Source organism: Lingula anatina, chromosome 2 (assembly GCF_051362555.1).
Source record: "Lingula anatina isolate TDL-2025a chromosome 2, LinAna3.0, whole genome shotgun sequence".
Taxonomy (NCBI): Eukaryota; Metazoa; Brachiopoda; class Lingulata; order Lingulida; family Lingulidae; genus Lingula; species Lingula anatina.
This window is the reverse complement of record NC_141768.1, coordinates 41,717,119-41,734,194: the sequence shown is the minus strand read 5'-3', so window position 1 is coordinate 41,734,194 and position 17,076 is coordinate 41,717,119. Positions and strand designations below refer to the sequence as shown.

At 36.4% G+C, this 17,076-nt stretch overlaps 2 protein-coding genes across 12 annotated transcripts in view; both read right to left on the bottom strand.

The window, feature by feature from the left end:
- Positions 1-339: 339 nt before the first annotated feature.
- LOC147763704 (allene oxide synthase-lipoxygenase protein-like) lies at positions 340-10,567 on the bottom strand. Of its 3 annotated transcripts, none has more exons than XM_087003867.1 (15): positions 9,839-10,566; positions 9,056-9,100; positions 8,024-8,161; positions 7,721-7,821; positions 7,184-7,316; positions 6,882-6,977; positions 6,501-6,597; positions 5,934-6,051; positions 5,530-5,622; positions 5,121-5,181; positions 4,796-4,901; positions 4,415-4,506; positions 3,947-4,120; positions 3,078-3,241; positions 340-2,459 (listed from the first exon to the last, which is right to left on the bottom strand). In XM_087003867.1, exons 1-15 carry the CDS (start codon positions 10,331-10,333, stop codon positions 2,345-2,347), a joined length of 2,028 nt encoding a protein of 675 aa, XP_086859993.1. In that variant the 5' UTR covers positions 10,334-10,566; the 3' UTR covers positions 340-2,344. The 3 variants fall into 3 exon arrangements, 2 of the variants coding, with proteins under 2 accessions (XP_086859993.1, XP_086859994.1); XR_015332770.1 differs by having other exon boundaries at positions 2,305-2,459; positions 3,947-4,043; positions 9,839-10,567; XM_087003868.1 differs by lacking the exon at positions 340-2,459 and having other exon boundaries at positions 2,494-3,241; positions 3,947-4,043; positions 9,839-10,567.
- Positions 10,568-12,184: 1,617 nt separating this feature from the next.
- The window catches only part of LOC106166491 (atrial natriuretic peptide receptor 1), a 162,442-nt gene continuing 157,550 nt past the window's right edge, over positions 12,185-17,076 (bottom strand). For all 9 annotated transcript variants that reach the window (XM_087003862.1, XM_087003860.1, XM_087003861.1 and 6 more), the window contains 7 exons: positions 16,539-16,688; positions 16,007-16,130; positions 15,441-15,509; positions 14,885-15,059; positions 14,425-14,523; positions 14,065-14,156; positions 12,185-13,689 (listed from right to left, as the gene is read on the bottom strand). In XM_087003862.1, the coding sequence (XP_086859988.1) occupies positions 13,573-13,689; positions 14,065-14,156; positions 14,425-14,523; positions 14,885-15,059; positions 15,441-15,509; positions 16,007-16,130; positions 16,539-16,688 (826 nt within the window). In that variant the 3' untranslated portion in view covers positions 12,185-13,572. The remainder of the gene's footprint in view (positions 13,690-14,064; positions 14,157-14,424; positions 14,524-14,884; positions 15,060-15,440; positions 15,510-16,006; positions 16,131-16,538; positions 16,689-17,076) is intronic.

Sequence of the window (17,076 nt, the reverse complement as noted above, 5' to 3'; positions counted from 1 at the left end):
CAATCCTCAGGGTCGCATATGCCGTCACAGTTTATTTTTGTAGCATTATTATTGGTCTGTCCTAGATGCGTAGGTTGGGTCTCCTTTGTAAATCTTATTCAATCTTTTTACTCTGCCAGCGGGATCAATTACTGTATTAACAATACAACAAGCAAATTTCAAAGGTGTTAGAAACCACAATATAAAAAATGGCCATTGTTTGAAACTTGAAAAACACACGCGCACACACACACACACACACACACAAACGGGTTTTTAAATTTACTTAAAAAATAAAACGTATAAAAACGAAAACAACTAATGGATTCATTCATTAATCACTGTACTGTATATATTTATTTTATGTGCTATCGTCAGGAGACCATGCCAGTGAGGTCAAAATAGTTTCTTAACCATGATGTTTTGTGTTTAAACGAAGCATATTATCAAATCGACTGTGTTTTTCTGTGTTGACTTGAAATGGAAGGAACAAACAAGTGGTCCATATAGATGCATATTTAACTCCATTGTTTTGACTGAAAAGACCAACACCGTAGTTGTGATATATCTTTGTTGAAAAGCAAATGACTAACACTTTTATTAATTACAGATAACAATTAAAACGGAATCAAAAGAGTAAAAGGATAGGGAGTGATTGAGTGCAAGTTAAATTTCTTTAAGAGTCAACAAGTGTAAAGATTGTTCTCGAAGTAAGAAAGGATGAAACATTTCAAAGTCACATATAGATTGATTTGATTGGTTAATTTTTCAATAGATTTGCACGTTTCTAACACCTGTAAAACGCATGCAAACTCGAGATGGACAAGGTCCAAGCATGAGTAATTCGAATAATATTTTAAAGTGAAAACAAGTCTATTAGAAATTACCTAATAAGGAAATTGAAAGGCAGTTTGCAACATGAGAATGGAAAATTCTTTGGAAAATAGAGTATAAATACTTGTGACATTGTGCGAAAAAGAGAGTCGGTGAATAAACGTTTGAAAGCTCCAGACTGTTGTCGTTATTATTTACTATAACATCGTGTGTTACAGTAATGCGTCAGTTGAGAAGTTAATCGCTACACGATCTGAATTGTGATAGCTGAGATCGCAATAGTCACCCAATAGTGCGTGTTATACAAGCAAAGTGGTTCTCTTTCCATATTTGTTGTAGGTCTCATAACTATATTCCGGTAATTAATGGAGATGTGAAGGGGAAAATAAACGTATATAGAAATAATGCAATTTTATGTCTTGCTGCAAAATTACAGTCAAGAAATATTTATAAATGTACAATGACAGGCCCGTATAGATTGATTTGATTGGTTAATTTTTCAATAGATTTGCACGTTTCTAACACCTGTAAAACGCATGCAAACTCGAGATGGACAAGGTCCAAGCATGAGTAATTCGAATAATATTTTAAAGTGAAAACAAGGCTATTAGAAATTACCTAATAAGGAAATTGAAAGGCAGTTTGCAACATGAGAATGGAAAATTCTTTGGAAAATAGAGTATAAATACTTGTGACATTGTGCGAAAAAGAGAGTCGGCGAATAAACGTTTGAAAGCTCCAGACTGTTGTGGTTATTCCTCACTATAACATCTTATATTACAGTAATGCGTCAGTTGAGAAGTTAATCGCTACACGATCTGAATTGTGATAGCTGAGATCGCAATAGTCACCCGATAGTGCGTGTTATACAAGCAAAGTGGTTCTCTTTCCATATTTGTTGTAGGTCTAATAACTTTATTCCGGTAATTAATGGAGATGGGAAGGGGAAAATAAAGGTATATAGAAATAATGCAATTTTATGTCTTGCTGCAAAATTACAGCTCAAAAAATATTTATAAATGTACAATGACAGGCCCGTACCGGGGGGGGGGGGGGGGGGGGGGGGGTCGGTGGGTTCGAAAGAACCACCCCTTTTGCTGGGAAAAGGTCCACTCTGGGTAAAATCTGATCTATGTACATGACGTTTATATGGAAAAAGGTCCACTTTTTCAGAAAAAGAACCCCCCTTTTGAAATTGCTGGCTACGGGCCTGCCCTATGTATCTTGGAAAAATGCCATCTACTGTTTTACATTTGCTTGTTAAGCGTGGCAATTTTTTTATCCTTCTGCAAAATTCTGGATCCACCGGTAATTGTGTATTTAGTTAAATAGTCATTATGGAAAAGTAAATTCGGCAGGATATTAATCACCACAGAAATAATGTTCGAAAAGATCTAATACCAATACAATATGCATTTTTTAAGTTAGAAAACATTAATGGCTGGAAAACTTAAAGACATGCCATCTGAGTATGTCTATTATGTAACAATGCGGTCATAATTCAGTGAAGTATCCATTTTACATCACGAGGTCATATGCTGATAGAGTTTGGAATAAACGTAGGGTCCAGGTAGGGATAAGACGGGAAGCGGCTCTTGTTTTTTTCTGCGATTTGTTTGCCCAGTTCCGCCAGTTCTAGCCTAAATCTGAAATTACAAATAGAGAGGGGTACACAGTGGACACGTATGAAACAGGATGGATTGTTATCTCTTGGGCCATTTTTACATCAAACAGTATACTTGAAAAGGGTTTATGACATACGATCGTGGTTATGGATGTGATTTTATTGTACGAATGGGCACATAAAAATGTGCACCAAAAGTGTTTAAAGGTACATACGAACCGAGCATCGGTGGAGCGTGGATTCCCAGTAACACATGCAAACCACTTCTACTAGATTCTTATATGACTCAAATAAATTCGACATGCCAAGGGATAAACTGAATAGATCAGCCATAAAAGACCTTTAGACTGCTCCTTTCTTTAAATTTTTGGTTGTAAATTTAACCTACTTTCGTGACCTACTTTCCTGCCCCATTGACATACAGCTTAGAATGCCAGCAGAAGAATCCGTTCAAACATCATTTTCGGGTAAAATTAAACAATGCCTTTTGGTAATTCTCTTAGTTATACTACTTGAAACTATATGCTGGCATTTGGTTGTTTTTTGTGACAAAAAATTGACTTTGTATGCATCTTTAAATCTATAGGATTATAATACAATTCATTTTTCTATGTTCGTCACCGAAAACATTGTCACTTACGTATCAGCGGCTTCGACGGAGACAGGATCGAACAAATATTGGACTTCAAAATCCCCCAAACTGTTTGTGCCCTTTTCAGAAAGAAGTTTTGTGATCACCATAATTTCCAAGGTTTGGGACTTGTCTGGCAGGGCTTTCATGATATCTGACTCAGACACCGGATTCTGTTAAGAAAAACATCGATTATTACCTCAACTCAGAATAAGGTTGCGATAGAGTAATAATAAAGAACACTGAACGGTCTTTGAAAAAAGAATTTTTAGATTGTAATTTACAGCTATGCTTTTGTATTTGATTCGCATAAACACAAGTTACTGCAGAATTTTAAACTAGCGAGTCTGTGAATTGGTATGTGTTTGTTGGCTTTTTAAAATCACTTTAGGCCTACTTAATTAAAATTACAAAAAAATATTGATTGCCAAGTATATAAGGAGAAATAACACATTCTTTGGATTCTATGTCTCATTTCAAAACAACTTTTACGAACTTTTATGCGTCAGGAAAAAATACGAGTATATTAACCCAGCTTTACCCGTTTGAATTGTTGAAAAATTGAATTAAAGATTTGTTTGATAGATTTATCCTGACCGACAGAAGCTAAATGTAAACTTTTCTCTCTGATATCGTACAAAAAAGTCGCACAGCATTTCTGGTGATCTGTATTTGAAAATCGAAGAATATCAGTACAGTAGTCAATATTTTTGCATAGGACTTAATATACTCGTTTTTGGATTTCCATTTCGTCGAGGAAGGTTTGAAATCTGTTGTAATTTTAATTCCTGATCATGACATGCTCACACTCAGAGCATACACATTCCAAAAACTAAAATTATGTATTTTCGCCGAAATATAAATTCACCCAGGCTTACCTTGTCCGTCGGCGGCATGCCATTCAAGTAGGCCGGGTAGTTTGGCGGGAAACCGTACGACGCGAACTGTCCAAAGTTCACGGACGCATGCACCACACTGGAGATAAAAATGACAGAGGTGCAGGTCACGATCAGTTCTTCATTGCTGCTGAACACCCCGTCACCAGGTATTCCCTAAAAATAATGTCCAAAAATCAATTAATACTGACCATTCACATTTTATCATGAAGTCCATATTCTCTTTATGAAGAATATTTACCGTCCTTTAAATTGTTCCATACAAATGCCGTGGATAAATAATAGGGCGCCCACACACACACACACACACACACACACACACACACACACACGAGTCGGAATGTAATTCTTCCGAGTCGGTATTCAAGGGAAGCAGAGGTTTGAGAATCTGCATGAAAAAAGTCTTCGTGTACAAAGTTTAAGGTGTTAAAGAGCACCCATGTGACGCACCTTCACCCCCATTCCTCCCTTCTCTTGTTCCAGTTCCAACTCTTGTCTCCAGTCTTTAAGCTCGTAGTCATCAGCAAGTTTCTGTGGCGTATCTATAAATAAAAACACGGAGAAAACATTTTGCAACAGCTGGTTATCCTACAATATCCTTTTAGCTGGTCATTTTAAAATATTTTTATTGTATAATGGTTCCCATAGGTTCGGGAGTGACTGCCTTTCCCCCTCTCCCCCCACCCCCTCAAAATAAATTAGAAAAATTAGAAAGAATTAGAGGAAAAATAGAAGAATTAGAAAAAGATTAACATGTTCTCATCAGTTGTTTTATATAGATGCTCTGGAAAGAACAGTGTATGGCATAATTGCATATGTTTTGAGACCTACCATAATGATGGTTAATTATAGTGCTGACGTATTTCTTGATAATCCAATACAAAGGCAGGGCATCCTCGCGGTAGTAATAGTTTGGAAGGACTTCTTCATCCAACAGCTGTGCAACAAAAAGGAAAAGAAAAATGATGGTTAGATAACTATCAATGAAATATATCGAAAGTGAATTCATTGTAAAGATGCGACCCGTGCGTGTGTGTACCATTATCTACATGTGTTTGTTGAGTGTGTGCGGGGGGAGGGGGGGGGGGTATGCATGTGAAAAGGTGAATATATTAGGAAGCTATGAAGCAAATATATAAGACATTTTTTTATTTACCCCACGTTCCTTCAGAAAGTTCGGTAGTGTTCCATTGACATCCAATCTCCAGTTGGCAAACCTGTGAAATACAATATTTCATTTCAGAATACCGTGTAAATCACAATATGAGAGTTAATCCTTAAAATTAATAAAATTGATTCCCCTGGGTATTTCAGCACATATACATGATCATGGTATACCATATCCAAAACAGTAGACAAAATAGCGAGCTTTTTTTTCAGCTTTTCTCCTATTTCGGGACAGATCAATTTCCTTAACTGAGAACGTTTTTTGATAGGACACTTTGGTTATAAAGGGAAAGTTGTTGAAAATTTTCCAATTATTTTATTAATTATTAATTCTATGTATATGTGTTTGTTTTTGTTTTCGACTGCAGTTGAAACATAGTTGAAACTGATAGACTTACTCTTTCCAAATTAGCTGAAGCATGCCATCCCGTCCGCAGCTCATGGTTTTATCTACCCAGCCGCCTGGTTCGACCAGAAAATTAACCGCCAACCTAAAAAAGGTATTATATGTATGTTATAAATACTGTAATCTGTGGATTATAAAACCCTACTCTGTATTTACCTAGTTCATGTTTATTCTAAATACACCAACAATTAAATGTACTTGTATGTTTTTCTACCATGATTCTGAAGTAAAAACATTGAAATCAAATTATAAAAATTAACTAGCTTTGGTCTCAACTGCATAAATAAAAATGATGTTATTCTATTACTTCTTGAAGCAAAACGCTGAAAAGTCTCGTCTCATTTTTTTTGTGTGGTCATTTTTTATATTTACACCTTGAATTTTCGAAAATCTCACTTGTTAATTGCCATGACGTCCAGAAAGTGAGGTCCAAGCAGTCTGAAGACGGGATGCGAGGTGGACAGGTTTCTGTGGCTTGCAAGTGCAAAACCCTCGATCAAAAGATGCGTGAACCCTAACAGTATAATAATAATAATAATAATAATAATAATAATAATAATTATAATGATAATAATAATAATGAAAAAGTGAGAGATGGACAGCAAAATTATTCGGTGATTTAGGAAATATGGCAAAATGTTTGTTTACGTGTCTGTGTGTTTTCGATTGTTTCGTATGTATATAGAATTGCACCTAAGCATTTACTAGTACTTAGGTCTACCCCCATGCAGATAAATCTGGTGGTTGTTTCCTTTCCTTTTTCTTAAAAAAGGTGAGTCAATATGTTACTTAAAGTAGACAAATATAGGCTGAGTGAAGCCAGCAGACTTCAGATTTCGATCATCAGACTAGATTTCGATCATCTTTTAACAGCACATGTACCTCTCTATTACTAGAGTACTGCGTTTAGACCAATTTTCGGGCTTATATTAATATAATTCGTTTGCAAAACGGGTAACTTACCAAGATGAGAGACGGATTGGTGGTACGTGGCGTCAGCATTGTTATACCACATCTTTGCGAAGAGCCAGGTCTCGGGGTGGTCGCTAGGCAAAAACACCTGCGAAAAGAAAAATCACCCATGCAACATTCAGACGACACATCTGTGTCAATTGCTAAAGAGAGAAGCGTGAGAAACACATATAATATGCATCCATGCATGCAAACTTACATATTGTCTTTACTATTAAATGGCTTTGAATTCTCTTTCGACATTGAAATTACATGTTTTAAGGGAACTAGCTTGTTCGTCGATGGTTGATCTGCCAATTTAAGATGGTATAAAAGGAGAGAGAGAGAGAGAGAGAGAGAGAGAGAGAGAGAGACTGTGGTGGAAGTACTAACCGGGTTATTTGGACCCTTCTCTTGGTACAGCTGAATCGCTACTGGCACCAAACGTCCATTTCCTTTTTGAAAGAACAACGCCAAAGGTGAACATACCTGGGAATAGTTAAAGGGAAAACATAAATGTCATCATTTATTAGTATATGCATTTATATGACAGTTACGTAAAAGACGGATACAATGTGCATATATGCGAATTCTCGTGTTGGTTCAGGTGCTTCCCTAATATTCCGTTTATATAGCCCATCACCCTCATTAACACCAAATAGCAGCAATGTTCTTTGTGTAGACGTTACATATACCTCAGCTTCCGGTGTGTGCGGTATGTCTTCCAGAATTTTTAGATCTACTATGAAAAGTCTCTTGGACTCCATTGCCTGTGTTAGACTGTAGCCCTCGAGGAATGGCTCCACCATTTCTTCTGTCACCCCAAACCTAGTTATATATGAAAACCCGTGGGTCCATATTACAGCCAAATCAACCGATTATTTATCTTAAATATGCTTGATAAACGATTATTTGGGTCGATTGTTCTTGTTAAAACTTGATTACTGCATGGGTGTCTACATCAAACTAACTGCTCAAACGACGAAAACCAAAAATCATAATAAATAGCTCACGCAAATAGGCCTATATGAGATATGGAAAAGTGAACACTTTAAAAAACCTAAATATAAAATAAAAATCGCCCATAATACGTTCATTCTTTACCCAATGAAGTTTTAAAATCATAGAAGGCATTACTTCTTATACGCCTGCTCCTAACGCCTCTGGCTAAGTTTATCGAAAGGATGTTTTTATATAACAAGCCACGTCTATGAAAATCCTCTCTGTCTCACCTCTCTGGGATATTGGTACACAATGATATAAGTAAAGGGTTCACTCCGGCCAAACGTTGGGCACCAAACCATTCGTCATCTTGCCAGTACTTCATTTCTTCCTGAAATAATTATCAACAATGCTAGGTCACGACATTCAGTTTACGATAACTAATCAAATCTGTTCTGTGCGTTCTACTAGAGTGAATTAAGTACAACAGGGTACGTGTAATGAGCTTTTTTGAAACCAGATTAAAATCCAAGGATTCTAATAAATAAATAAATAAATAAATAAATAAATAAATAAGCCAAAAAGGTACTTACGTCAGGTTTTCCTATCGCAAACGGTCCTGAGTACAGCTGTTTCAGATCTTCGTAATTCTCCCACTTGTCAAAAAGTGTTGCGATCTTGGTCAACCCAGACTCGACTTTAATTTTTGCGCCTCGCGACACTAGGTCCCACTGAAAAGAAAAATACAGCCTAGCTTAAAAGGCGGGTGAAGTGAAGACATGTCTTAAAATGGGTCATAAATTATTTAAAAACTAAATATGTTCAAAGTGAATGACACGCGTCGCAAATAATATGGTTGTTCGTTATCGATTTTTTTGTGCAAAATCTTGAAGTGCAATTTTATGGAAGCTGACAGGTGTCATGTAAAAAAATATTACGTCATAATTACGACAAAATAATTTTTTAACATGACACCCGTCGAATATATTCCTTAATGTATAATCGTAATATAAAAAAGGGGGGGCTAGATCTGATGAAATCTAGACGAAACCGTCAAAAGTAGTAAAAAATATGTAAGGTAACATAAATATCATGAATATTTTTAGTATGATACTTAAATTAATGAAGAACGTGTGTATTTTCGAAGTAAATTTTTCGATTTTCAAACCCCTACACTATTGCCAATCCTGATAGGTTCTGGATTAGTTGGAGAAGTCATGACCTAGTTTCAGTTCACGCAATTTAAAGTGATTACATCAAAAATGAAAAATAATACAACATCAAAAAAGTCAGTGGGCTTCCCTCAAGTTAACTTTTTACATGTACATATAGACAACAATCCTGAACCGAATGAAAATCAACAGGGTTTATCCTTTTAACCAATAACCAATGTCAACAAGATACTTCAGACAACGACAGACATCCCACAGTCACACACTGACAAACTAGAGACCATAGGGCATTTTTGTTGTTATTTCCTTTAAAGCAATTTTGATGATTACATAAATATAGTGAACTACGTTTTGAATGTTTCTGCATATACAATACATCTATGATAAATGTTTAACTTAGCAAAAGCATGGTATATTTTTTTTACAAACAATCGAATAGATTAGCGAATTTACCATGTAAGAACGAGAAAATTCCTCTTCCGCTGGCAAATCCTTTACCTAAATAAAAGATTGGAAAAGTGACAATCTGAAGAAAATGTTATTAGGCAATTTGATTTATATACGGCAACTTGGATGGCATTTTTTAGCGTGGTAGTTAAAATTAGTATAGGAAATATTTCGGGGCGAGAAATACATTAAAAAATATGAACGTGAGATAATAAGGAGAAAAATATTCTATATGGACTGAAATAACGGAAATAATTTATATTCAAGTTAAATCTTAATTTACCTTTTACGTTGTAACGGACGACTGTATTACAAGTATTTGCGTCATTTTGCAGTAACAATTAAAAAAAAAAACTTTTGATTAATTTGAATTGTATTTGAAACTGCAATGTGTGTGGAGTACAGGAATAGGTAATGATAAGAGAAGGAGCATTTTTACGAAAAGTATAATTTAAGGTCGGTCGTTACATACAGGTCCATGGTCTACATTTGCAAAATTTGCGAAAAAATTTTGGTGAAGAGATATACAAGAACAATAAACCCACGTGCTCAAAATGATTTGCAATAGAATAAATCATCAACTTTAAAAGACGAATCGCATATTCATATATTTACCTTCAAGTAGCAGTCTTTTAACTTAGTTTCATTCAAGCAAATAACATTTTATTATCATCATAATGTTCTTAACATTCTATGTATAACTTCAACCCACTGGGTTGCAATCTTAATAAATTATTATTATTATTATTATGATTACCTCTTTGGTAATGTAAATGTATATGACATTACCTGTATCGGAGAACCTATCTTTTCTGGCCTGAATGCATACGTCTTCTTTTTCTCTTCTAATTCCTTTTTCCTCTGCTCTATATTCTTGTCACATTGTGGCAGCATGCAATCATATATGTTAAACGTGTAATGACACTTGGGTCTAATCCAGCGGTGGATTGGAAATGCATACGTTTCGGGTGGATTCACTCGATGATCTTTAACTCGTATCAAGTTCACAAACCAATCGGGCGCGACTCCCTTTGCGTCCATTGTTAACTCGATTTGTTGAATTTTACCAAGAGCGGGGTTAACCGTGGTATTAAATTTATTCACTGAGCCTCTTTCTAAGTCATTTCTTGGGATGTGATCGAGCTTCGTAGGTGCTGATTTGTTCCCCTGGTCATCTTGTAGTACTACAATGACATTAGCGTCGGTCCCGGCACCTTTGATATCACCTGTGTGAACATACAACGTATGGGTAAAGACGACGCTGCCTTGTTGACAGTTCCCCATTGTGGTTCAGTGTTCAGTATCAGCGCACCCTGTCCGTGGACCCGTTCAAGCTTCGTGTGTCCTCTGCTTGGACTGAGCTGCACGGACTTTTACGGAACTTCTATCACTTTGAGTGAACTCGGAAAAAAATCAGTCCCACCCGAGCCTAAGTTCTCAGGTGGTTGCCAAGGACTCGGAACTGTTTACACTAATCGTCAGGGTCGCCTCGAAACTGTCTACTTGCCACATGTGCCGTCACAGTTTATTTTTGTAGCATTATTATTGATTATTGGTCTGTCCTAGATGTAGACTGGGTCTCCTTTGTAAATCTTGTTAAATCTTTTTACTCTGCCAGCGGGGTCAACGACCGTATTAACAATATAACAAGCAAATTACAAAGGTGCTAGAAACCACAATATAATAAAAAGGCCATTGTTTGAGACTTGAAAAACACAAACACACACATACACACACAAAAAAAAACGGGTTTTTAAGTTTACTTAACGTATAAAAACGAAAATAACTCATGGGTTCATTCATTGATCACTATACTGTATATATTTATTTTATGTGCTATCGTCAGGAGAACATGCCAGTGAGGTCAAAATGGTTTCTTAACCATGATGTATTGTGTTTAAACGAAGCATATCATCAAATCGACTGTTTTTTTCTGTGTTGACTTGAAATGGAAGGAACAAACAAGTGGTCCATATAGATGCATATTGAATTCCATTATTTTCACTGAAAAGACCAACACCGTAGTTGTGATATATCTTTGTTGTAAAGCAAATGACTAACACTTTTATTAATTACAGATAACAATTAAAACAGAATCAAAAGAGTAAAAGGATAGGGAGTGATTGAGAGCAAGTTAAATTTCTTTAAGAGTCAACAAGTGTAAAGATTGTTCTCGAAGTAAGAAAGGATGGAACATTTCAAAGTCACATATAGATTGATTTGATTGGTTAATTTTTCAATAGATTTGCACGTTTCTAACACCTGTAAAACGCATGCAAACTCTAGATGGACAAGGTCCAAGCATGAGTAATTCGAATAATATTTTAAAGTGAAAACAAGTCTATTAGAAATTACCTAATAAGGAAATTGAAAGGCAGTTTGCAACATGAGAATGGAAAATTCTTTGGAAAATAGAGTATAAATACTTGTGACATTGTGCGAAAAAGAGAGTCGGTGAATAAACGTTTGAAAGCTCCAGACTGTTGTCGTTATTATTCACTATTACATCGTGTGTTACAGTAATGCGTTAGTTGAGAAGTAAATCGCTACACGATCTGAATTGTGATAGCTGAGATCGCAATAGTCACCCGATAGTGCGTGTTATACAAGAAAAGTGGTTCGCTTTCCATATTTGTTGTAGGTCTCATAACTATATTCCGGTAATTAATGGAGATGTGAAGGGGAAAATAAACGTATATAGAAATAATGCAATTTTATGTCTTGCTGCAAAATTACAGCTCAAGAAATATTTATAAATGTACAAAGACAGGCCCGTAGCCGAGGGGGGGGGGATCGGTGGGTTGGAAAGAACCACCCCTTTTGCTGGGAAAAGGTCCACTCTGGGTAAAATTTGATCTAGGTACATGAAGTTTTTATGGGAAAAGGTCCACTTTTTCAGAAAAAGAACCCCCCTTTTGAAATTGCTGGCTACGGGTCTGAATGTAAACAGATTTTGATCCCGTTTGTGAAACTTTTACTACAGTTGATGTTTAGATCTTGTTAGAGTAATGAAAGAGTAATTAAAGGCTTGCTCTGAAGAAGTCGATAACGTCGGAATATGTTTTTTTTGTGCAAAAATTTGAAATATGGTTCTTCAAGAGGTATGTTATTAGGTATGGACGTAAACGCCAGATATCCCATAAACACATACTTTTATTGACGAAAAAAAGATAGCAGCTTTGCTGTCGACAACAAATGAGAGTGTTAAAGACGACAGCATAATATCCCTGTCCACGTGACGAAATGACGTCATCATCAGATCACGTGACGCAAACTACATTTAAAGCGCAATGATCCTAAAGACAACGTTTTCAAATCGATTAATTACCTGCCACAGAAGTGCAATGGATGAAATGAATGACACGACAAACCGATTCACAATGATCATGCTGTTATACAACTAATACATTTAAAATTAATTGAGCTGGACTCATTGTTCCCAAATAAACTATGCACTATATTTATATAATTGGTCTTGGCCGTTGGGGTAATTGAGACATGTTAGGGTGGAAAAGTTGTCATATGTGTTGTAACCCATATGAAAATAGAAAAACAGACAACGCCTTGTTTTTCTAATTCAATGTTTGGCGGGCAATTGACTTGTACAAGAACCGTTGAACGGTTAACAGACTGAAGAAATAAGAAAAGGTACTTTATCTATAGAGAATAAAAAACAACACAAACTGACCTTTGAAAAACAAATAGTAATAAAGTTAAATCGTAAACATTAAATATACTATACCGCCATTTAAACACGTCGTTGTTACACTATACTCGTGCACTAGTGTACCTAAATATAAATTGCCTTGTCCCTCAGAGACAAAGAACAACAACAACGACAACACGTTTCTGTTCAAAAATTGCACTTTGCCGAATACATCAACCGAAATGATGCCCCCTAAATCCATGGAGAAATGTTATTTAAGTGCTAATTCTAATATGTCATGAACCCCACACATCAACGATCAACGTCGTGCGCATGTCCCCAGAGTTACAACGACATTGTAAGTGGTCGATAAAACCACTTTCTGAATATAACTTTACTATCTCTAAAGCCCGTTTCTTTTTCAGCCATCAATTTTTTTATCCTCGTCTTATTCAGGGTCTGTCTTGTGGCATACACTGGCATTCGGATTAACATCGAAACGTAATGCCAGAAATAATAAAAGTAAACATTTCTGAAATGTCATCTCCAATATACGGTGCTCTCTCGATTCAAACCCCGCTTTTCAGAAACCCAACCTTTCGTCCACGTCTCCCTTTGAAAGAAGCCATTTAGCGTGGGGCGCGGTGAGCAATGTTTGTTCATAGAATGTCACTGGATATTCGAAAAAAGTATCACCAGGTAACGGGCACAGTTCCCGTACCTAACAAGGAAGATAAACACATGTTTTGACACTCCTCCATATCCTACAATTTTATGTCAGTCGGCCGGAATTCCCCCTCCAAGGAAAACAACTTCTAGTTGGGAGCCAGCATCTCAAACTTTTTCAAATCTCTTGACTCCATTTCGGGATTACTGGCTACGTCTTTTTCTCGTGATTGGAGTCGATTTGAGCAATCCTTTCTCTCAGCGTCTCCATGAGATCTTCCTGACCCTTTTCTCCGCGCAGCCAGTGAGTTATCACCGAACCTTTCCCCTAAGAAAAAAAGATGAAGAACGACACGCTTTTAAACTGACTGTGAACGGTTTTAACCCTGTGTTAATTTATTCATCAAAAACTAGCATTAGGCCTAGTTGTCTGTCGTATACTTAAATAAACGTTAATAACCTTTTATTCGTATATTAATTGGATTATCATAAAGTGTCTATTTAGATATATTCTGTTGTCATTTGCAAGTAATTTATATACTAGCAAAACTTCTTATATCTCTTTATTTTCTTTTACTTATTCAAACATCTTTACAAAATCATCCACCGATATATACAAGTAGCAAACGCTGTAGATGGATTGCAAACTAGCCATATTCCTATCATTGGATTCTGCAGAAGTCGTGTTTCAGTGCATGCTCACCTTCATTTCCACAGGCCCTCTGAGGTCCAGGTAGAAGGAACCGAAGCTATCCAGTATTTCCTTCGTTTTGGGACTGACGTGAATGCGTAGAGCTAAAAATTAAGACAAATCATTATATTATGTAAGGGACAATGAGGTGACAATGAAGAGGTAGGCCGCGTGCACCTATTAGCTTCAGAAGGTACGTATTGTACTCCGTTTCCCCTCTAACGTGGGTAACGTGGGTATAAAATATAAAATAAAATACGAATCGCTGAATGGGACACCAAAACATTTTCATAAACTACAAAAGCACGTCTTTTACAAATGTCTTGAACTGAGTATTTTAATCTTTATAGCAAAATGTTGCAGCACACTTACGTAATCCATTTGATTCCATTCTAGAAGCTGTATTTACTGTATCCCCAAACAAGCAATAGCGAGGCATCTTCAGGCCAACCACGCCTGCGCATACTGGTCCTGTACGAAATAATAATAATAAAAAATTACAAAACTTTAATGCATGTATTGTTTATCTTAATTAAAAAACGCTTTATTTGAAAAGGCTTTTTTGTTCATCGCTGAGTTGTCGTATCAGTAGCATTGCGGGTCTTGAGCGTAGTTGTTCTTTTTAATTTTTTTTTAAGCGAAGAAAACATAAAATCTAAAGGTTACATTGAGTAAAAAGGTACGATTAATATGACTAATTAGAAGTTAAATTTTTCAATTCGTCTTGAATGAAATTACCATGGACACTTATTTATCCGCCCTCGCCCCCCCTCCCCCCCTACATGTACCACCCACCCACCCCCTCTTTCTCTGACTTCACCCTCTCTCACACCTGAGTGGATGCCTATCCTCAGTTTCAGTTGCATGTCTGGCCGATGTCGAATCTTGAAGGACAGCACGGCCTCTAGCAAGGAGAGGGACATACGGGCGATTTCCCGGGCGTGGAGATTACCGTTCTTCACGGGCAGACCGGACACCACCATGTAGGCGTCGCCAATTGTTTCTACCTGCAAGTTTTCACGTTAGATAGATATACGTGTCAGATTTGGGATACCAGTAAGACTGGAGACATAAGTGATATCGAACTGCACAGATAATGGTGTTTATCAGATATTTCACAAGCATTTCAAAGCGGAGCGTTGTGAAAGGAGCCATGCCATTGCATGTTCTAGAAGCTAAGTTTTCAAAAATTAAGTTTAAAAATGTTAACAGGGTGTTGTAGTAATAAGATCAACACATAAGACTTAAACTAGATAAAAAGCAATATACTGAGAATATTGATTTATTTATTGATTCACAAGTGTTCGAGTGGGATTTCCGGTGTTATATGAACATAACAGTAGTTGATAACGTTACTGCAGATGATAATAAATGTTTTAACTGCTTACTTTGTACACGTCGTACTTTTCTATGATAGTATCGAATGTTGTGTAAAGGTCATTCAGGAGGTCGACAACCTGAAATGTGGGAAAACGCAAATTGGATATAATGAGAAACTGAGCTGAGTATTCCATGTAACTATCGACGAGGACAAACATTGCATATTCAATAGTGTTTTTTTCTCCAAGGAATACATATCAAATTGTCGATCAATCAAACTCTATTTACAGTGGCAGTTCTGCATGAGTGCTCTGAAAAGTGAATCCAAGAATCGGACTTATTAATCAATCTATTGTTTATTTATAAACACTGTGGACAGTGATGTTGAGCAATGTTGTATTGATTTAAAACCAAAGCAAGCTATTCATCTGAAATACAGAATATAGATCGTATTCAAGGAACCTCTGCATGCTTTGACATCATTTAACTTAAGTGTGGACGTACAACAAAAATAATGTAAGTTTGTCATTTACATTTAAATTCAACCATTACCATTCACCATTAAACTCAACCAAAAATTAAATACATAAAAATGAAAAAAAATTAAATAAATATAATAAAATAAATAGGCTACCTCCATTGGCGTGCTTTCAGAGGACAGCGACGTGAAGCCGCAAATATCACTAAAATAAATCGTAGTCTCATCGAACCACTCTGCCGCTACGGGGTCTCCCCTTATGAGTTGCATGGCCACTGATCTGAAACAGGACGAGACTGATCAAAAGGTGAAGTGTCTGCGCCGTCGGAAACGGAATCCCATTCCAATAAACCAAGTAGGACACACGGTTGTTTAAGGAAAAGACGGAAATGATACGTCCATTGATTACAATTGATGAATTGATGACTGGTAACCTCGGGGAAAAAAAAGACGAGAAAGATGCATTTCTGACATGTTCGTGTACGGAATAGAGCTTACAAAAGTGCAATTCTAAAGGTCAGGGGTTTGCATTTAAAAACTGCTCTGCAAAGAGAAAATGTAATATTGTAATATACTGACACTGTTGTCCGTGAATAATATGTCTTTTGAATGATATTCAACCTTATCAAGTGCAAAATGTTTTAAGATGTGTGTGTGTGTGTGTGTGTGCGTGTGTCACATCACGTACTTAGGTAACATTAAATAGAGCAAGTCTTCGGCTTTTCTCTTTTGTTCTAAATAATCAGCTGTTCGTTCTTCCACCAGAGCCTCCAAATTGTTGGCATATTGTTCCATTCTGGACAGTAGGTTGTCTAAAATGTTACCGCTATCACCCTCTCTGCAATAGAAATCAGGCAATGAGACACCGAAATACGAAAGAAAACTGGAAATGAAAATAGGCCAAATATTTCTATTATTTGTATGAAGGCCCAGAAAATATTCCAATATGAGGGGAACATGAGTAAGGTGCTCGCCAGTCCCCATTTTTTTTTTGCGGAAATCAACGCAACGAAATGATCACCCCATTATAATACCACAAAGGAACAAATTTTATTGATTGAAATCAAAATTAACATGAACAGTCCGTTAATCTGAACAAAAGAAACCAAAAGCAAAGCTTCGATATTTCGTGCAAATGACACTCCTTGGATTTAAAGGACTAGGTACAGACGGTTTCATTTATTTCAATTAATCCGCATGGCTTGACACTTCTAGTTATCAAATCT

What these genes read in the sequence shown, in the direction of transcription:
- LOC147763704 (XM_087003867.1), bottom strand. Translation starts at nt 10,333, where the DNA reads ATGGGGAACTGTCAACAAGGCAGCGTCGTCTTTACCCATACGTTGTAT. An exon ending in GCATGCCGCCGACGGACAAG is followed by an intron (nt 3,242 to 3,946) that starts GTAAGCCTGGGT and finishes TTTTCTTAACAG; the next exon opens with AATCCGGTGTCTGAGTCAGA. An exon ending in TCCGTCGAAGCCGCTGATAC is followed by an intron (nt 2,460 to 3,077) that starts GTAAGTGACAAT and finishes TTGTAATTTCAG; the next exon opens with ATTTAGGCTAGAACTGGCGG.